General features: G+C 36.4%; 1 protein-coding gene across 3 annotated transcripts in view; it reads right to left on the reverse strand.

Moving 5' to 3' along the window:
* Window positions 1–22876, reverse strand: part of LOC128983566 (prosaposin) — a 207501-nt gene that overhangs the window by 58964 nt on the left and 125661 nt on the right. For all 3 annotated transcript variants that reach the window (XM_054402884.1, XM_054402883.1, XM_054402885.1), the window contains exon 13: window positions 2138–2351. In XM_054402884.1, the coding sequence (XP_054258859.1) occupies window positions 2138–2351 (214 nt within the window). The remainder of the gene's footprint in view (window positions 1–2137; window positions 2352–22876) is intronic.

Here is a 22876-nt window from a genome sequence, read left to right on the forward strand (position 1 = left end):
CATTACAATCTGTTGAGCGGTTTCGGAGCCCATAAAGGACAAACAAACATACATTGGATTTTATATATATAGATATGACAAAGCTACTGTATTAATAATAATAGCACAGCTGTAAAAAAAAAACATAAAGGAAAATTATTGAAATGACAGATAATCACATATCTTAACTTTTTCCCTCATTTAAAGAATGTTTAAAGTCACTAGTTAAGTCCCATAGCTTGCCACAAAGTCTTCAGTCATGGCTTGTGAAGAGATTTGGTCATACAGTCTGCCAGTTTGAACTCAGCTGGTACATGGTTAACCTTGACTTGTCCTTCCGCTACTAACTCCCTGATGAAGAAATGTCTAATTTTGATATGCTTAGTTCTTCTGTGGTTTTCAGGGTTTTCAGCTAACCGTGTTGTTGCTTCGTTGTCGATGTTGAGAACTGGCACACTCTTCAGTGTAGTTATCTCTTCCAAAAGTCGTTTCAGCAAAACGATTTCATGACAGGTTTCACTCGCTGCAACAATTTCAGCTTCACTGCTTGAGATAGCCACGCTTGATTGTTTCTGACATAGCCAGGTAATTACTCCTCCTCCAAAACTGCAGACTACTCCTGTTGTAGAATGTCCGGTCGATGAGTCTCCAGCAGGATCAGCATCGCTGAAGCACTCCAAAACATGGTTGTTTTCCTGGAACTGGTATTCTATTCCGTAGTCGATCGTTCCTTTCAGGTATCGCAGTATCCTCTTCACCCTTATGAAGTCTTCGTGAGACGGGTTTTCAAGAGTACGCGATGCTTTACTCACAGCATAGGCTATGTCTGGCCTAGTTGCTGTCATCAGGTACATCAGAGCACCTACAGCTTCTCTGTAGGAAAACTTGTCTCTTGAGATCTCTGCTTTCCCTGCTGGTTGCGTTTCGTTCTCTTTCGTGATGGATGTTGGAGCTGGTTTACAGTCACTCATCTGAAAGCGTTCAAGAATTTTCTTTGTATACGCTTTCTGCGATATTCTAACATTTCCGTCACTTTTCTGTTCTATTTATAGGCCTAAATAGAAAGATGCTGGTTTGGATGTGATTTTGAACTCCTTCGTCAGATGATCCATGAAGTTCTGAAGCATTCCCGTGTTGTTTGTCGCTATAAGCCCGTCATCTACGTACAGCAGTGTTTGCGGAATCAATTTCAGAAACTGGGACGGGGGCATAGTCCTGTAATCCAGCTACTAGGGGGTTACGAATTGTGGATATTTATAGACATGCACTGTGGATGCGATACTCCCTGGTGTGGATTAACGTCCACACGAGTGAGTACTACAACTATCCGCAGTACTATCCTGAAAATTAGACCAATTCGTATATACCAAGGCAAAAATGTGGTTCGGATTCCACTATAAACTGTAGGTACCTTAGTTACCATTAGCTGTATGGGCTTAATTAACAGCTGTGTCTAAGAAATAAGTCAGCCTTAGTCACTAACAAGACTACAAGATCCTACACTCATCTCCATTCATACTTGGCTTAAAATACCTACTTTGTATGGTCGCCATTTCATTGAAAAGTATTAAAAAATCACTGTAACCATGCAAGATGTTCACAATTTATCAGTCATCGCCGAAGATGTTTTTGATTTATTCGTGGCCTTGGAAGGTGTCACAATTATGCCATGATCGTGAAAGATGTTCTTGTTTATACTGTGACCACAGAAAACGTCCACAATGCAGGTTTTTTCTTGCATTTATGGAGTTTCATGAGCGTTTACGCAAGCAAATACCATAGAAAATGTTACTGAGTTTTAAACCTTTCTGAATTTGTCTTAAATCTATGTTATGACAAAATGGCACATAACAAAATAAATAGTACAGATAAATAAAAATGTTTTTGACTATTTTAATTTTTGGATGTAGGTCTATTAATTAAATTTCAGTCAGCCCCTAATACTTATTACACTTAATTTTAGGCGATGAGTAAAATCAGGTTTTCTAGGCAAATTTTCAAAATTCACATTCATTATTCACGGTAACTTTTACAGAAATTCCTGTAAAAAACCGTTTTAACTTTTAACACATAATGTGTATAAACAATTAGGTTCTTTTTATTGAAAAGATTATTCCTAAACATCAAATATCAAAAAGTAATGAGAAGTTTAACTGACCAACATCTCCACCAGAAACACTAGACACAGCCTGGGTATGTGTGTCTTTTGCAGGACAGTACTTGAGGTAGAGACACATCTCATCACTAGTGAACTCTGCCACAGCCATGTCAGTCAAATCCTCCCAGTGCTGGTATACAAGACGACTACAATGGCGACTGGTGTCAAATGGAAGTGTCAGACACAGAGTCATTAACTGCTCCTTAACATTGGCCTGTAAAATACAGATCTGATGTATAAGACGACAAGAGATAGAAATCATTCTTAGAAATTAGGAACTGAAATTCAGGGGTCTGCGGGCCCCGATATATTTGGGTCAAGACGGGCTCTCAGTTGATCCGGGGAATCAGTTTGGGCTGGAAATAAGATTCAGTGCAAGTCAAGTACAGCTATTATTTCCACGATCGTAAAAAGTGTCTGCAAAGAAGCAGGATGGAAAATGGACAATATTTTGCCACGGTACGTCCAAGGTGTTGTCATCGCGTGAGTCTAGATTTAGCCGTGACTGTAGAAGATATTATTAATTTTGTTGAGATTGTGGAAAAAAACATTCACTAGTGCCACAATCGGGCATGATGACGATGATGCTTCCATAATCGTGGGAGTTGTTGATAACGTCTAAACGTCCGCAGGAGATGTTCATGATTTTGCCACGATCACGCATGAAGACGATGGCGTTTCCGTGACCGCGAGAGTCATTGATAACAGCAGAAGATGTACATGATTATGCCGTGATCGCGCATGACGATGATGACGTTTCCGTGACCGTGGGAGACGATGATAACGTCTACAAGTCCGTGGGAGATGTTCATGATTTTGCCACAGACTTTCCCGCGATCGCGCAAGACGACGATGACGTTTCCGTGACCGCGGGAGTGAATGAGGATGTTTACACGGCCGTGGGTATGATATCATTTTTGCCGCAACCAGGGAGGACAACATAATGTCTACATGACTTTGGGAGATGTTCATGATTTTGCCGCAATCGCGCATGACGTTTCCATGACTGCGGGAGTTGTTAATGATTTTGCACGGAATGACAAGCTGTGTTCAGTTGACACTAAGACAACAGTGACAACTAACAAAACGAACAACAGAACTCTAGCTGCCGTCATGTTGTCAGATCAAAGGCAATGTTGCCAGATGGTACAAGCATTTAATACATACATATAATACACATAAGGTGTATATAGTCAATGGTACTAGTTAAACTCGTGTTTCCTAACTCAAAATTGTGGAATAGTTAATAATTGTTTGTGAAAGTGTGGCATAGCTTATAACTGATTATAAGCTATGCCCCATTTTTAAGATTATAAGCTATGGAACAAATTCACGATTATAAGCTATGACATTATAAGATATGAGACCCCACAAACTGTTCAGCTAATTCAGGGCTTCATGGTGACTATTGTAGAAAGCCATTTAGCAATGTATTTTTATCGTTATTTTATGTTGTTTCTCTCTGACTGAACTGAAACAGCTGTTGTGAGTTTGCAAAAATGTCAAATTAATTGTTTAACCTATGTTTTGGTTTTGTTGTTTGTTTGCTGTTCGTGCGTAGTGAGTTGTTCAAAATGGATAATGATCTCCGAACTCCCAGACTTTAATGTGATTATTTAATTAATTTAAGTGCAGGGTGTCTACCAGATTTCTCAAATGGAATTCCCGACTTTTCATTACCATTTTTATATAAATCCCGACCAAAAACTCGGTCCATTCTCCATGTTACTACACCTTTTTTCATCTCGCGGTCACGGTACCTTCGTCAACATATGTTGTCACTCGCGACGCAGCGAAATCACTGACAATCGAAACGAATCACATGCCGAGAAAATCCCGTATTAAATGTAAGGGTGTGTGAAGCAGCAAAAAATTTCAATTCAAAGCAACGATTCGATTTAAAAAAATGTTGATGTAACTTGATTCAAAGCAACATGGAATTTTTCTATTCATACTTGTCAGTGGAGTGAAATATCTGTTTTCAATCATAAATTAGAAGAACCAGTGTTTCTGGAAATATCAGTGAGCTTCATGCCTATTTCATAATTTTTACTTGCAGCATCATATTGTTAAACATTTTACCTATTTTATTTTATTGATTTTATAAAAAAAGATATGTTTGGGGGTAGACAAATAAAAACCTTTGTAAGATTAAATACTGAATCTTTTAATTGGTTTACATTGATAAAATAAGAGGATAGAATCAGAACTACAAGGTATCCATAACTTCTTGTATGGCGAAGCAGTGTCTCAGTGTATGCCATGTACTTGGATGGCAATAACCTGTATGGCGAAGCAATGTCTCAGTGTATGCCATGTACTTGGATGGCAATAACATGTATGGCGAAGCAATGTCTCAGTGTATGCCATGTACTTGGATGGCAATAATCTGTATGGCGAAGCAATGTCTCAGTGTATGCCATGTACTTGGATGGCAATAATCTGTATGGCGAAGCAATGTCTCAGTGTATGCCATGTACTTGGATGGCAATAACCTGTATGGCGAAGCAATGTCTCAGTGTATACCATGTACTTGGATGGCAATAACATGTATGGCGAAGCAATGTCTCAGTGTATGCCATGTACTTGGATGGCAATAATCTGTATGGCGAAGCAATGTCTCAGTGTATGCCATGTACTTGGATGGCAATAACCTGTATGGCGAAGCAATGTCTCAGTGTATGCCATGTACTTGGATGGCAATAACATGTATGGTGAAGCAATGTCTCTGTGTATGCCATGTACTTGGATGGCAATAACATGTATGGTGAAGCAATGTCTCAGTGTATGCCATGTACTTGGATGGCAATAATCTGTATGGCGAAGCAATGTCTCAGTGTATGCCATGTACTTGGATGGCAATAACATGTATGGTGAAGCAATGTCTCAGTGTATGCCATGTACTTGGATGGCAATAACCTGTATGGCGAAGCAATGTCTCAGTGTATGCCATGTACTTGGATGGCAATAACCTGTATGGTAAGCAATGTCTCAGTGTATGCCATGTACTTGGATGGCAATAACCTGTATGGCTAAACAATGTCTCAGTGTATGCCATGTACTTGGATGGCAATAACCTGTATGGTAAGCAATGTCTCAGTGTATGACATGTACTTGGATGGCAATAACCTGTATGGCGAAGCAATGTCTCAGTGTATACCATGTACTTGGATGGCAATAACCTGTATGGTAAGCAATGCCTCAGTGTATGCTATGTACTTGGATGGCAATAACCTGTATGGCTGAGCAATGTCTCAGTGTATACCATGTACTTGGATGACAATAACCTGTATGGCTAAGCAATGTCTCAGTGTATGCCATGTACTTGGATGGCAATAACCTGTATGGTAAGCAATGTCTCAGTGGATGCTATGTACTTGGATGGCAATAGCCTGTATGGCTAAGCAATGTCTCAGTGTATGCCGTGTACATGGATGGTAATAACTTGTATGGCTAAGCAATGTCTCAGTGAATAACTTATATAATTAAAGTCAATCATTTGAATAATGTCAATAAGTTATATGGATACTGATAGTCAAAGTAACAGTATCAATGTAACAGTCAACTACGTATATGGATATTGATTCAATAACGTATGGACACTGATTCAAAAAGGTATTTGGATAATGATTCAATAACGTATATGGATACTGATTCAAAAACGTATTTAGATACTGATTCAATAACATATTTGGATACTGATTCAATAACGTATAGATACTGATTCAATAACGTATGGATACTGATTCAAAAACGTATATGGATACTGATTCAATAACGTATATAGATACTGGCTCAAAAATGTATGGATACTGATTCATAAACGTATATGGATACTGATTTAATACCGTATATGGATACTGATTCAATAACATATGGATACTGATTCAATAACGCATGGATACTGATTCAATAACGTATGGATACTCATTCAAAAACATATTTGGATACTGATTCAATAACGTATAAAGATACTGACTCAAAAATGTATATGGATACTGATTCAAAAACGTATATGGATACTGATTCAATACCGTATATAGATACTGATTCAATAACGTATGGATACTGATTCAAAAACGTATTTATGGATACTGATTCAATACGGTATGGATACTGATTCAATAACGTATGGATTCTGATTCAAAAACGTATTTGGATACTGATTCAATAACGTATATAGATACTGATTCAAAAATGTATGGATTCTGATTCAAAAACGTATATGGATACTGATTCAAAAACGTATTTATGGATACTGATCCAATACCGTAAAGACCTATAGATACTGATTACATAACGTATGGATACTGATTCAATAACGTATATAGATACTGATTCAATATCGTATGGATACGGATTCAATAACGTATGGATACTGATTCAAAAACATATATGGATACTGATTCAATAGCGTATGGATACGGATTCAATAACGTATATGGATACTGATTCAATAACGTATATGGACACTGAATGCCCATGATTCAAATCGTTATTTTGATCATCACTAAATCAAATTGGAATTCCAATGCATTTTCGATTCATCCCACACCCCTCAAATGTAATCCCGTCCCAATGATCAGGAATATACTGTCCTCGAGAGTAAAGAAGTCCCTTGAGCCAGAGCAATACGCAGCTATGTTTGGAGGGTATCGCGCACTATTTGCAGGCGCTAAGCATCTGGGCGCCTCGCCTCCATGTCTGTCTGTAAACAACTGTTGTAAACAACTCATATCTTTGTTTTGGTAAGTGGTTATCATCATGTGGTCACGTCATTTGATTCAGTGCAGTCTCTTATGTTTGCGTATTGAGTTCTGTTTTGTTTTGGACGGTCCTTGCAGCTATGGATTTAAGAAAACGTGGTGCTACAATACATATAGTGGAGAGGAGGAATTTAATCAGACGGGTGATCGAGTGTTGTGACAATGAATGTAAAGACAAAAAGTTATTAGTGCCAATAGAAAAAGGCATCAGGCCAACAGAACGTGCTGAAAAAACTAATAAACGAATTAGAAAAACCGGCAAACAAACTCCGGATTAAAAACCCTGTACACCCCGGAAAAAAACGCAAGAAGGCTGACCACCATAAAGGACAAATGGATAGTTTTGATGGACGTGTAATCGTAGATGTAATACAGTATGCGATTTTTACACGAACAAAAAAAATGTACCTACATGTAATAGTATAATTCAAACAAGAGTAGAAAGTGTGTCATTACATATTTGAGTCCATGTTTGAAGTGCGAGATTTATCGAGCACTTTAAATGGTCGAGAATACAGTATGTATAAACCCACTTTCACTCGTGTTTTGAACGTTACTTTTCGTAAAATTGAAACAGTTGTTAAAGCAATACGGAATATTTGTTTGTTTACGTCGGCAAAATCTAAAAGAGATAAACACTATTTTTGCCTTAGTAAATAATGTAATGATGGATTTTCGCAGGTGATTAAACATGGAACGAAAACAGGTCATTTCACAGTAGTGTAGCGAAAAATAACTATTACCTGTTTTGAGAGAAAGGATTAATTTTAAATGGATCAAATGGGCACTTCGGCGTCTTTTAAAAGATATGGGGGTGAAAGTGGAAGAAATGCCATTTCAAAAGAAAATGTTTGATTGAAAGGCCTGGCATTATTAATTGGAGGTTTAAGTATTTGCGAGAGATGAGAAAGCTAAGGGAACAAAATAGGAAAATTTTCTATCTGGACGAAACTTAGATGGACAATAGAAACAAAACGTTAATTTAACGTTCCAGAAATGTTGACAAAGTGTAGACGTCGATGGTGTGTTACCTGATATGAACGCGGTAAACCGCGTGAAGAGTGAAGACGGCTCTAATTGTCCCGCAAAACGTTCAAGCGTAACGCCTTCAAACTACGAATAGGCCGGAGCTCAGGGGACTTCTTTATTCTCGCGGACAGTAAGATCCAGAACATTTTTTTAAGTTTTGGGACCCGTTCATCCCTAATTTTGAAAGGTTAGATTATTCCCGACATTCGGCCGAAATTCATGATTTTTTCACGACTTTTCCCGACCTTTCAAAATCCCCGACTTTTTCCCGAATTTCCCGGAATTCCCGACTGTTAGACACCCTGAAGTGATATTGATGATGAAAATATTAAAGATGAGTTTGATATTGATTTTGAGTTCATAACTCAAGCAATATGGAACATTGATTGTAGGCCTAGATGTATAAATTCTTATGCAAACAAAAAACTCTGTGAACATTCTAGGTGTCATATGCTTAAATAATCAGATGATTATTGTTGATATTATTGTTATTGTTTAAATTTTATCTTTTGTGTTGAATTAGTTCTGGAATAAAGTTTACTAATTAATTTACGTGTATTTTGCATATTTTATGAAGACATATCAATGGCGACGAGTGATAAAAGTGAAAATGAAATTAGAAAATTAAAACAGCAAAGAGGAATCATAAAATCACAAGGACTTTACATGTGCTGAAAACTAAAGGTTCATCTATATACGATGCTCTGGGCAGACAAACTCTACTGGATGAAACGTGGAAAAGATTCACCGTGTTATATGAACAGATTATAACAACTACAGACAATGAAGATGAAATTGAAAAAGAAGATTATCGTGCAGATGTAGAGGAAACATACCTCGAGGCAAGAGCTTTATTACAACCATTCTTTGTCACTATTAAGCAAACAGAAGTTGAAAGGAATGTTTCTAACGAATTAAATGATCCTTATAAATTGAACATACCGAATGTGAGTTTCACACCCTACACAGAAAATGAAACCTTTCGGAATTTCCTAATGCGGTTTAAAAATTTCTTGAATCTAAAACAAATCACTGAGCCTAAAACCAAAACACAACTGTTTGTTAGTACTCTTACACCCGAAATGCATCAGGCATTATGTGACACAATTGCTCCTGAGACACCGGGTGACAAATCGTATGAAGAACTTGCAGATATACTGCAAAACTGTTTGGAACCTACTCCAAGTGTACTTGCTAATCAAAATAGGTTCATCAGTAAAGTTCAAGATACTGAAGAGGGAATTTCTACGTACGCTCGAGAATTAAAACGTTTGGCAATTGACTGTGACTTTAAGTGTTACAACTGTGAACATTCAGTCTGTGATATGTTCTTGAAGATGCAATTCATTCGAGGATTAAGAGATAATGAAGTGAGAGTTAGGCTTCTTCAGGAAAAAGGAAATAAACAATCATTTAAGGAAGTGGTAGAAATGGCTATTTCTATTGAACAATCCAAACTGGAAAGTTATGCAATAATACCTAAGTACTCTCATTACGTTACAGATCAAACTAAAGATGTTAACTATGTGAGTAAACAACCTGGGTTAACAAGAAAGAGTAGAAATGAAATCAAACCACATATTACCTTTCAAGATTTAAGAGGTAAATGTTACAGATGCGGCAGTGCTCAACATAAAGCTGATACTTGCAAGTTTAAAAATGAATTTTGTAGGAAGTGTAATAAGATCGGACACATTGCGAATGTTTGTCTTACACGCAACAGGGTTAGCAATGCAAGCGAGAACGCTTACAAGTAAAAATCGAATAAAATTGATGTTGAAGATGATAATGAAAACATTCATGAGGTTTACATGGTGGGGACACCAAATGTGAATGACAAGTTCATGATTAACGTTTCTATTGAAGGCAAGTCATTGAATATGGAACTTAATACCGGGGCGGCTTTGAGCTCATTATCATACAGTGATTTTCTTAAACTTGAACTTAATAAACGTCTATTCAAGACGGCAGTGGAAATGAAAACATACACTGGAGAAATTATAAGGCCTGTAGGAGTCTGTTTTGTTGAATGCAAGTACAGAAATTTCAGTTTTCATGGGAAACTTTATGTTTTAAAACAAAATGTAGACCCAATATTTGGACGTGAATGGCTCCGAGAAGTCAAGATGGATTGGGCTGATATAAATCTTGCGGATACCAACACATCAGAGGAACTTGATAAACTCCTAACAACTTTTCAGGACATTTTCAAGGCAGAAATTGGTAAAATAAATTCAGAACAAGGACATATACAGCTAAAGGAAGGAGCTAAACCAATTTTTGTTAAACCACGACAAGTACCTTATGCTCTAAGGAAAGCTGTTGAAGATGAGCTAGAGAGCAGTGGTATAATCTCCAAAGTTGAAAACTCGCAATGGGGAACACCAATTGTTCCAGTAAAAAAGCCTAATGGAAGTGTAAGGCTCTGCGCTGACTACAAGGTAACAGCCAACAAACTAATATTAGATGAGAAGTACCCTATACCTCGCATTGAAGACATCTTTACACACATGAACAAAGGGAAATTTTTCTGCACCTTGGACATTAGTAATGCCTATTTGCACCTTCCAATGGATGAAGAATCAAGAGAAATACAAACCATAAGTACTCATTTAGGTTTGTTCAAAGTCAATCGCCTAATGTTCGGCATAAAAGTAGCTCCAAGTATATGGCAACGATTTATGGACAAGGTTCTCCATGGACTAGAAGGAACTGTATGTTTCTTCAACGACATACTCATTCAAGGGAGCACATTCCAAGAATTTATGAGTCGACTAAAAGAGGTTTTTCAAAGAATTAGACGATATAACTTACGATTGAATCAAGACAAATGCAAATTCTTCAAGAAAAGTGTGAAGTATCTAGGCCATGTTATAGACGAGAATGGTCTTCATAAATCACCTGACAATGTTGAAGCTATACGTAAAGCAAAGAGACCAGAAGATGTCACTCAACTAAGAAGTTTCCTAGGACTCACAAATTACTACACTCGATTTGTGCCTAACATATCAACCTATCTGGAACCATTAAATAATCTACTAAGACATGGAAAGAAGTTTACATGGAATAAGGAGTGCGAGGATGCCTTTGTGAAGATCAAAGCTGAAATCACCAGTGAACGAATATTAGCTCATTATGATCCGAGTGAAGCATTAGTACTTGCTACGGATGCAAGTCCAACTGGCTTAGGTGCTTGTTTATCTCACAGATACAAAGATGGATCAGAGAAACCAATAGCATTTGCCTCAAGAACTCTCACAAAATCAGAAAGGAAGTACAGCCAAATCGACAAAGAAGCGGTAGGAATTTACTGGGGGTTGAAGAAATTTTTCGCCTACTGTTATGGAAGAAAATTTGTTCTAATAACAGATCACAAACCCCTCGTTTCCATTTTTGATCCTGCAAAAACCTTACCTTCAATGACAGCTTCAAGAATGTTTAACTATGCTCACTTTTTATCAGGATTTGATTACACGATTGAATACCGCAATACAACAGAACACGCTAATGCAGACTTTTTATCTCGATTTCCGGTCACCGAGGTACCAGAAAATGTATTTGATGATCACGAGCAGTACCTGATGAACCAAGTGGAAGCAATGCCAGTGACAAGAATAAAGATTGAAGAGGAAACAAGGAAACAGTGGCGTAACAGCCGCCCCCGCAGACCCCGCGGTGCGGGAGGGCCCGCGAGGCTAAAGGACCCGCGAGGTTAAGATACCCTTTTTTCATAAAACCGTCCGTAAAACCAATCCTTTGTTCACGGATGTTTTTCTCTCCTGACAAATTATAAATAGAAAAACGATGTGTTGGTAGATACTTTTATTCTGCCAAATCTACTGAAGTTTTATCTTTTAATTAACAATATTGTTAACGAAACGCCAACGCTCACTACGATCACCCGACGTGTGTATTGTCAGTGTGGTTGTGTAGCTTCATGATAGCGCTAGGAGCTGTGTGCCTGCCTGCCGGCCTGCCGCCGACACACACTCGGAGCCAGCCCCTCCCCCTCCCCCACTAACCGCTCACGTGTACTCAGCTGACCGTAGATCACTTGATTTTGCGGGTTGAGCGTCTTAAGCATTGAAAACGACATTGCAAGAAAAATGTATGTAAAGACAGTCATTGAAACTTTTGCAGCTAGAAACGCAGCAAGATAAAGACATTTCAAATAAATAAAACCTTTCTAAAAGTTCTTTTTTTGTGATTTGTAAAACAATTTGAACTTATTAAAACATATGTTAATGTATAGCAAAGTATTTCTTGTCACTTTAAAAATAAAGTTAGGCTATTTGTTATATTTTTTGTATTTTTTTTATTTCACCGTAGTCAGTTCACGCTAGTGAGTTTTAAATTTATGCCTACTGTAGGCTACCATGCTCTACTTAGTTTCTCATTCAGGTGTCATGTCATTAAATTGGGCTAATTTAGTAAAGCACTAACATTTACAGTTGGGACCATGAAAGTTTGCAGTTGGCGGCAGCCAATCACAAGACTAGTGCGACGTTGCCATATCGCCCGTTGACGACACTAATTAAAATACTAAACAATATTTTTAAATCAGCTGGTATTATTCGATTTGGCAACACCGCACTGCCCTCATTGGCTCCTTCGAAGTCAAATGGTAAATAGGCTACTCCCTCAACTGCAAACTTTCGTGGTCCCGACTCAAATTATAGTTGGAAGCTTGGTTGAGTTTAGTAATGAATGTGAATGGCGGAGTAATGGAGTAGCCCATATATATTAATCACGAACATAACTCCCAAGTTTATTATCACTGTGACAGTGACAAAATATAAAATATGTTTCAAGGACGACTCTGGTCGTGTGGTTGAAGAATAGGTAAATACTTGATATTGCTTAGAGACCATCCTCTGCCAGTCTGATCGTGTAGGCCGTATGCCTGCCGTCACCTACGTCATGTGATAGTTGTGGTGTGGTGATGGTTGTGTATATAGTGCTGTGGTGGGGAATGGGAGGGGTAGTAGGGGGCCCACAGACATTTTTGCGGGGGGGCCCGGGGAAATACTGTTACGCCACTGCAAGGAAAGATGAAAATCTCAAAGTGATATCACACTATTTAAACACAGGAAAAAGTTTAAAAGAACTGGGATTAAATGACAATGAGTTTTGCTTAATGGATGGCTGTGTGTTCAGAGGGAATAGAATATGCGTACCTTTAACTTTAAGAAAACAAGTTCTAAACGAGTTGCATGCCGGTCATATGGGCATGACGAAGATGAAACTTCTGGCTAGAAGTTACTGCTATTGGCAAAATATTGATCAGGAGATAGAACATTTAGTCAAACATTGCTATTCATGCCAACAAAAACTCAAAAGTCCACCTAAGGAAACGGTCCACCCATGGGAACCTCCAAGCGGGCCATGGGAACGTATTCACGTAGACTTTGCAGGACCAATAAAAGGCTGGAGTTACTTCATTGTTGTCGATGCTTACAGTAAATGGGTAGAGGTCATCCCGACTAAATCGACAACAACTGACTGGTGCCTAAAACAACTAGATAAATTATTTGCAACATTCGGTTTTCCTCATGTCCTTGTTTCAGACAACGGGACTCAGTTAACATCAACTTTGTTTGAAAACTACCTCAAGAAGTATCAAATAATACATAAAAAAATCGCTCCTTTTTGTCCAAAATCTAATGGTCAAGCAGAAAGGTCAGTTCAGACTGTCAAGAACCTCTTACATGCTTGTGGGGGAGGACACAATGAGGATAAGATAAACACGATACTGAAACAGCTAAGGAAGGCGCACCATTCAGCAACAGGACAATCTCCATACTTACTTATGTTTTGGAGAAACGTAAGAACCGAAATGGATTTAATGGTTGAGAGGACACCCACACCGCAAATCAAACGTCAAGTTTTAACTAGAAGAAGTTTCTCAAAAGGACAAATAGTGTTGATGAGAAATTATTCAAACATGTCAGAAGAAAAGTGGTCAAGAGGAACAGTAGAAAGGCCGCTTGGGAACGTGATGTACCTTGTCAAATCAGAAGACAGGCGGTTATTTAAGAGACACTGCGACCAACTAAGAGCAGCTTAATAGGGGGGAGGATTGTCATATGCTTAAATAATCAGATGATTATTGTTATTGTTTACATTTTATCTTTTGTGTTGAATTAGTTCTGGAATAAAGTTTACTAATTAATTTACGTGTATTTTGCATATTTTATGAAGACATATCACTAGGCCTACCTAAACCGGTGAATGTTGTCTCAATTTAATTAAATAATACTGTATATGTTAAAATAAATAAAAAATAAATAAATAAATAATAAATAAAATAGGCTTTTTCAAGAAGACATGCCTTCTTGAAATAGCCTATTTTATTTTCCTTATTGGCTAACCTAATCTATGTAATCTTAATCAATACAATGCAGTTATCTTATTGTATAAAGATTAAATAAAGTTATATCATAAGTTCATAAGTTATATGTGTTATTAGATTTACTTTTAACATGTATCGGTATCGAGTGCGGAATCGAGGATCAAAACCAAAGAAGTAGATTCGGAATCGACCAATTCAGGAATCGGGCCATCACTAATGTTTGGTGTCAAAGTTGCTCCTTCACTTTGGCAACAGTTCATAGACAAAACTTTACAAGGTATTTGCGGAGTGAAATGCTTTTTTGATGACATTACTATACAAGGTAAGACATCTGAAGAACTCTTGAAAAGATTAAAGGTTGATCTAGAAAGATTAAAAAGTCAAAACTTAAAATTGAACAGAAAAGTGTAAGTTTTTTTCAAATTAGTCTGCAATATCTGGCACATAAAATTGATGCCCAAGGTATTCAAAAAACAAAGGAAAAGGTCTCTTCCATCTTAAACAGCAAAAGACCAGAAAACGTAACAGAACTTGACACATTTCTTGGATTGATAAACTACTACAACAAATTCATAAAAGATTTAGCAACAATCCTACACCCACTCAACCAACTTAAGTCGCACGCTACAATTGGATCTCAAAATGCGAGAGTAGTTTTCAAAGTGTCAAATCAGAACTATCAAGTGATCGCGTCCTTGTACATTATAATCCTGATTTGCCTCTGGTACTAGCAACGGTTGCCTCTCCGGTGGGCATTAGTGCTATTCTTTCACATTGTTACAGTGATGGAAGTGAGAGACCGATAAGTTTTGCCTCACACAGTTTGACAAAATGTGAGCAGCACTACAGCCAAATTGACAAGGAAGCCACTAGCATCTACTGGGGGCTTAAGAAGTTTTTCCCATACTGTTATGGACATAATTTACTCTGATTACTGACCACAAGCCACTCGTATCCATATTCAGCCCCACAAAAACACTACCATCAATATCTGCTACTAGATTATTCAATTATGCACACTTTTTATCTGGATTTGACTACAAAATTGAATACAGAAGAACATCCAAACATGATAACGTAGATTTTTTATCTCGGTTCCCAACTGAGCATGCTTCAACTAAAGGCAGGGACAACTGTGACCTTTTTCAAAACTTCCACAATTTCTCAGTCAACAGCCCACGACAAAGACCTTCAACCAATACTACATGCACTTGAAGAAGGTAAATCAGTGGAAGCTTTTGGGTACCATAACAATGAATTAACACTTCAAGACAGATGTATGTATATTCAAAGGATGTTGAGTTCTAATACCACAATCCCTTCGTCGGAAGGATCTTGATGAACTTCATATTGGGCATTTAGGCATGGAGAAAATGAAATCCCTAGCCAGAAGCTATTGTGCATGGAAGAATATTGACCGATATATAGAGCAATTGGCAAAATCGTGCAAACAATGCCGTTTGAAACAAAAGAAAGGAACAAAACCATCCATGGCTAGCTCCCCAGGGACCATGGGAAAGGTTACATATAGACTTTGCTGGCCCAATGCAAGGACAGTGGTACTTTATTATTGTGGACGCCTTTACTACAAAAAGACGATGGAACTGTCTGGAGGCGTCATGTTGACATCCCTAGTTTTAATATAGTATACAGTGCATTGCAGAGTTAACTGGCTAAGAAGTAAACCAACTGCGTGTATTGAACACTGGCTTAGAAATATAGCGCAATCAACTGTATACAAGTTAACAAAAATCAGCTGTGTATGGCTTCAAATGCTATTCTTATGGAGAACATTTTACGTTATATCTAAATTTTGATTACAATTTTGGGAATTCCACTATTTTTCCTGCCGTCACTGGAGAGACTTTTAATTTGAGCCCTCTTCCGTCATTCTACGACATCCCAGTCGCCCATAATTTTGACGCAAAGAATCCCGTTACGTAATTAATATACAGGGTGATCAACTCAAGGAGGCCACCATTGGGATATCGGAAACAGTAAGAATTAGAGAAAACTTTAAATGGGGGACACTCCATTATTTTTTGTGGCAATTAAAAATAGGAATTTAGTTCTTAGAAATTCAGCTGCCATTTTCCAATATGGCGGCTAACTTTGAAATTTCTTATGGAACACCCTATATTTGATCATGTTTTCGGATAGAACATGCAATTTAAATAAAAAAGGAGCTGCAGTCTATGAAAAAATGACTTCCAGTGTACATTTTGCATCATGTAGCCCCTAAACGAGTAGGTTTATAGCAAAAATACTAAGAGTAAATTAGTCTTAAAATTGCATCCACATCCCAAAAAAACAACCATAAAATACGTAAAAAATATTGATTCTATTAATTCAAAAATTACGGCCATTTTGCAAAATGGCAGCAAACTTGAAAAGTGGAAAACTGTGTATTTTATGGTCTTTAAGGAATGTGGATGCAATTTTAAGACTAATTTACTCTTAGCATTTTCGCTATAAACCTACTCGTTTAGGAGTTACATGATGCAAAATGTACACCGGAAGTAATTTTTTCATAGGCTGTAACTCCCTAAACAAGTGGGTTTACAAAAAAAATGTCAAGAATAAAAGTTTTCAAAATTGTTCAATCCGAAAACATGATGAAGTATAGGGGTGTTCCATAAGAAATTTCAAAGTTAGCCGCCATATTGGAAAATGGCAGCTGAATTTCTAAAAACTAAATTCATATTTTTAATTGCCATAAAAAATAAAGGAATGTCCCCTATTTAAAGTTTTCTCTAATTCCTACCGTTTCCGATATCCCAATGGTGGCCTCCTTGAGTTGATCACCCTGTACATATACAGGTGTTCAAAAAAGGAAGGTGGGGACATATTTTACTTAGTGATTCCTTGGGTCAAAATAAAGAGAAAATCAAGAATAACATTTTAGATTTTTTCCAAAATTGCTTTCGTTAACCAGATATCCGGCATTTTGTATTTTTTACATAAACATGTTTATCTTTTTATATTTTCGACCGATCTTTATGAAACTTGGTATGTATGTTAAGGTAGAAGAGACCCGTATTAGAAAAAAAGTTCATCTTGATTCAACCTAAAATTTCAAAATGGCGGCCATTTAAAGTTTTAAAACGTTTTTATTAGCTCGCTTTCTTGTCCGGTACCGGTACAAATTTTGCAATCAATTTTATACTAAGTTCCCGATGAGCTAGAGACTTGAAACTTGAAACATAGCTCACAAATGTATTACAATGCAATACTATATAATTTAATTTTCATATTTCCCTTGGGCTACGCCCCATAGGCTTGTTTTTATTAACTCGCTTTCTTGCAAATCTTGATACTTCCCAATGAGCTAGAGACTTGAAACTTGAAACATAGCCCACAAATGGATGACAATGCAATATTATATCATTTAATTTTCATATTTCTCTTGGGCTCTACCTCATGGGCTTGTTTTTATTAGCTCGTTAGTCCCATAGTAGGGAAAGTTAGTAAAAATTTCTAACTAGTTAGAAGTTAGAAGTTAGTCCCGTAAAAAGTAACTGATAGAAGTTACTAGTTAGTTAGTTTAAAAAGTAACTGATAGAAGTTATAGTTAGTTGAAAAACTAACTGATAGAAAATAAAGTTAGTTTTCGACTTTCGTAGAAGATAGTTGTTTTAAGGGATTTCGATTTCATATATAATGAAATAATGGCACATCTTGGTAACTAAGTTAATTGTGTTTTAATCAAATATTAATCAAACATTGTCACATTTACATTACATTTTACATTCATTACTACAACAAAAATTACTTTTTTTATTTTTTTTTTATTTTTTATTTTTTTAAGAGGTTGGCGGCCTCTTTTAACCTTGCATTTGCCCGTCCACATAGACTAAGCGCCCGTGCGTGGATCGTTTACAGCAAAGCAAGGAGTGAGCCGGTACAGTACAAAGGTGAACTTTACTGATAAAATGTTATCGGCAGTGACCAGGATCCGAACCCACGACATCGCTGCCATGGGCCCGAAGTCCGCGACGCTACCGACTGAGCCACCGACTCACTAATTAAAAGCCTATTAAACTTTACAGAAGTTGTTTTTCAAAATTGGTGTCGCTGATTCTTCTTTGTCTATTAGTGATGACTAGGCTTGTTTTCTAGGCTTTGGCTTTTAGAGTTAAGTTTAAGATTAATAAATGCTTTTGCTAATAAAATTAATAAAGGTGATACAAAAAACAGCTGGGGAATTGCCTCAACTGCAAGAAATAAGAAAATATTTCCTACTGCAAGAGATTAAAATCCTAAAACGACTGATTTTGATAGCTAATGAATGAAAAGAATTATTAAAAATCCTTAAAATCAAGTCAAACAAGATCACAATTAATTAGGTACCCGAAAAGTAACTCTAAAATAATATATTGAATAAGATTATATTAAATCAAGAGAAAAGAAAGTTAAATGCTAACTTGGCAACATTATCAGAGCCACTAGTGCCCGTAGCAACACAGGTCAATGTTTTTAAAAACCGTCAATGTCAATGTCTTTGGAACAGCATGGTCTTCTCGGAAGGAAGGGTAGTAGTATGTAAACAAAAAACAATGAACCACTCTCACCAGCCAGGCCCGGGCAACGATGTGTGCACTCAAGGTCATATCCCTTCCCTCTTACACCAACCGGTCGCTTCAATTGCTGACAAAATGCAAGTTACGAAACAAGGAAGTAGAGACAAAAAAATATATTTCTTTATTCAAAAACATAAAACTGTTACAGATCATTTTAAAAGAAATTAATTCATTCTAATTTGTGAGTTGTAAATATTATTGGATCTTAGAAATATCTTTTTTGAAACCCCATCTAATTTAAGAAAAAATTCATTTTACTGATGATAAATTTCATAAAGTTATAAAACATTTAGGCCTAACCTCTTTGTTGACTTATTTGCTGATGCCGAACCAGACGATCACTACTGTTGTTACTGAATGACAATAATTTATTTTTGTAAAAAAATACAACCGACTTCAAACGCTCTAAAAAGAATGAAATAATTTCAATCGAGTAAACTTTTGTATTAGGCAAGCTCACGTATTTTAAGTCGGCGCGGCTCTATGATGATTGTTTATACAAAATTGAAAGAGGGTGTCCATATTGCAGGTGACTATCTATAACTAAAGGTGTTAATCTGCATGTCTTTTTCATAGCTATGCGTTAATTGTTATTTTATTACCGTAATCAGAGATCGGCATTATAGTGGTATTAACGAGTATCTTTTAAAAGATTATAACGCATTTAAATGTTTCTAACTTGGAAAAGTAATGTTTTAATACTAAACTAGCTTCTTTTCCCTATCATAATATCAAACTAAATTATTTTCCTATTCATATATAACATTTGTGTGTGTTATTTTCATAATGCATTTATTCTGAAGTAAACATAAAATACAAGAAAATATTTCCTTTAATATATAAACAAAACAGTTCAGTATGTTTTTTTATATATTTATGTTATCCAGCTACAATTTATTGATTTTCAAAATACACACACAATATTTAATTTCAATCATATTTGCAGTTTGAGCCGCGCCGACTTGAAATACGTGAGCTTGCCTAATACAAAAGTTTACTCGATTGAAATTATTTCATTCTTTTTAGAGCGTTTGAAGTCGGTTGTATTTTTTTACAAAAATAAATTATTTCATGATTTTTAGTGACTGTATAATTTTATATATATTAATTACTTGAGGTTTTTTGATAAGCAAAACTGTTTGAAACAATCAAAAGTTCCACAGAACAATCATTATTTTAAAACTGCTTGAGTCACCTGTTCAGGTTACATAATCAATGGGTATGAAAATAAACGTTTTTAGATATTCCTTAAGAAAGAAAGAGTTGTCCATTACATTAGGCCTAATGAAAAACTAATTGTCTTTTCTAGATACATTAAAATGTCAGACATCATCGTTTCCTGCAATCGGTGTACTTCTACATTATAAAAAGAAATACAGTAACGTCTCAAGCCTTTTGGAACAATATGAAAGTTATTCTTCAGCTACCAGCACTAAAAAATCTCTCAAAAGTGGAAAATTGGTCGTTAACACGTATAGTACCTTTGGAAAATATTATATGAAAGATTGGTTCAGCTAAAAGTGGTGTAAGTCATGTAGGGGGTTTTGTTTGCTCAAGATATAGCCTATAGTCGAAATTGCAAATCATCTTCCTCTAGGACTTTCCGAAGCAGGCATAATAGTATTGATATGTTATAGTAACTGGGTAGAAAATATTAATAAACATTCCACATCTGCAAATGAAATATGTATATGAAAGATTGGTTCAGCTAAAAGTGGTGCAAGCCATGTAGGTGGTTTTGTTTGATCAAGATAGCCTAGTCAAAATTGCAAATCATCTTCCTCTAGGACTTTCCGAAGCAGGCATAATAGTATTGATATGATATAGTAACTGGGTAGAGAATATCAATAAACATTCCACATCTGCAAATGCATGTTTAGTACCTAATTAAAATATTTAACACTTTTAAGAAAATTGACGATTATGCACTGTCACACTTCTTAGGTCGTGTAAGGAATAATTGCATTTAATTTATATTTAGACCTGTTTTACGAATGCTTTGGTTTTCACAATACACCTTTATTTGTCAATATCATACAGCTATTCACTGAAACATATATGTTTTTGTAAGTCAGAATGTTCAATACTAAAAACAGAATTACTGTATACACAAATCAGGTCAAACGTTAAAATACATTTTTTATAGTAACCAAAACAAAATGCATTTTTCTCAATGTAATTCATTTAGGCTCCATGGCAAGAAATAGTTCATTGATCAATATGAAGCAACTGTTTCATGAAGAATTGTCTGTAGCTTCATTTAAATGGTTTCAACTAACAGCTGTAGGAATGTTATTATTATTTATTGCCTTCTCTGCACAAATGTAAACAATCTGCACAAATGTAAACAAAATAAATGTTGAATATTTAAGGTTTTCAGAATCTTTCACCGAAACAAATATTATACTTAAACATAATATATAAGGTACCAAATAGAAACTCTCCTGGTTATTTTGGTGGTGGAACCACACTGATCGGTAAAAGAATCACAGAGAAATTGGTGAACATACATAGAAAAAAAAAAACATCGCCACAAACAAATTGAGAACCTCCTCCTTTTGTTGGTAGTGGGGAAGTCGGTTAAAAAGGGCAATGTTGGATAGAATAATGGGAACAGCCCAAAACATGAAAGTGAAAGTATAATAAAAACCTTTTGCTAGATTAAATTTGCTTACTGAACTTGTAGTGTAGTGGGGTACCCCATGTGTCTTCTTCAATGGCTAACACGGAACTAGCTTCAGAGATAACGTTGGGGTTGACCTTTGATACTGAGGCTGTTTATACAGGTTGGGTGACTAAGGAATTGGGAAATTGTTAAACTTGATTGTCTAGACAATAAGAAAATAAAAAGAACAATATACAGATCTGTACACTAGATCAGATATTTATTTTGTTTATAATTTGTAAGGTAAAATACTCAAATATATTTTTAACTAGGTATGGAATAAACAATAAATAATTAAACTGGTACCTCTGGATAAATAATCTTTCTTTTGACTTTGTTTTCTTTGCACTGTTAGTGTTGCGTCAATGCTTTTGTCTTGTCAGTAGACAGACGACTAGACTGGCTCTGGCTGGTGGCAGTGCGGCAATTGCTGTGTTGTGTCTTTAAAGGTTGTGAGCAAACTTAATATTTAATTCTCATTTGAACATTTTAATTCCTCTGTAATAATAGATATAATATAAGAGTGTTTCTTTGGAAATAAATTATTATTTTTTTTATGGCCCGACCCGATCTTGGCCTGAACAAATCTCTGACCTGACCCAGTCTCTCGGGCCTTTCACTGGCCCGACCCGACCCGAAAAATTTGGGGACCCGCAGACCCCTAGTTTTTGGTAATCACAATAGAAATTTTAACGCGATTCCACCCTTTTCGTCTTTTCCAACTTGTTGAAATATGTCACGTAAGTTTAGCCACTTTATATCACACTCTTAATTACGTACTTAAAAACTGTTCACCTTAATAACTTATGTATTCAAAATATTTAACTATCATTAAAATATATAACAACGGCAAGATAACTAAGAAACACTTGGGCGGAAACAAATGAATTAAAACCTGTCACTCGCCAAACAAACATTCCCCCTTCCCACCCTTCGGTGCTTGGGGTGTTGTTATTGGCCGTCACTGCCCCGCCCCCTGGGTCCGCGCATACCAAAGCGACTGGACTTTGACTTTCTCTTTCCCTTCCCCACCCCCCGCGTTGTTTGTCAACAAGGGCGCTGACCCCTCACGTACGCACGCAACCCTCACTGAACACATATTTAAAATACTTACGCCTGACCAAAAAACTATCGATTTCAAACTATTTATATATTAACTATTCGTTAGCTATAAAACTAACTGAGTAGAAGTTATTTATAGCACTTTTTAATAACTAACGAATAAAATAGAAGTTAGCCAAAAAAATTAACGAATAGCGCTATTTGTTAGAATTTCTATTCGTTATTCCCAAGTATGCTAGTCGCTTTCCTACAAATTTTGATATCAATTTCAAACGAAGTTCCCGA

The sequence above is a fragment of the Macrosteles quadrilineatus genome, unplaced genomic scaffold (assembly GCF_028750875.1).
Source record: "Macrosteles quadrilineatus isolate MER2022 unplaced genomic scaffold, UCM_ALF_1.0 Scaffold_1__1_contigs__length_201487025, whole genome shotgun sequence".
In the NCBI taxonomy this organism is placed as follows: Eukaryota; Metazoa; Arthropoda; class Insecta; order Hemiptera; family Cicadellidae; genus Macrosteles; species Macrosteles quadrilineatus.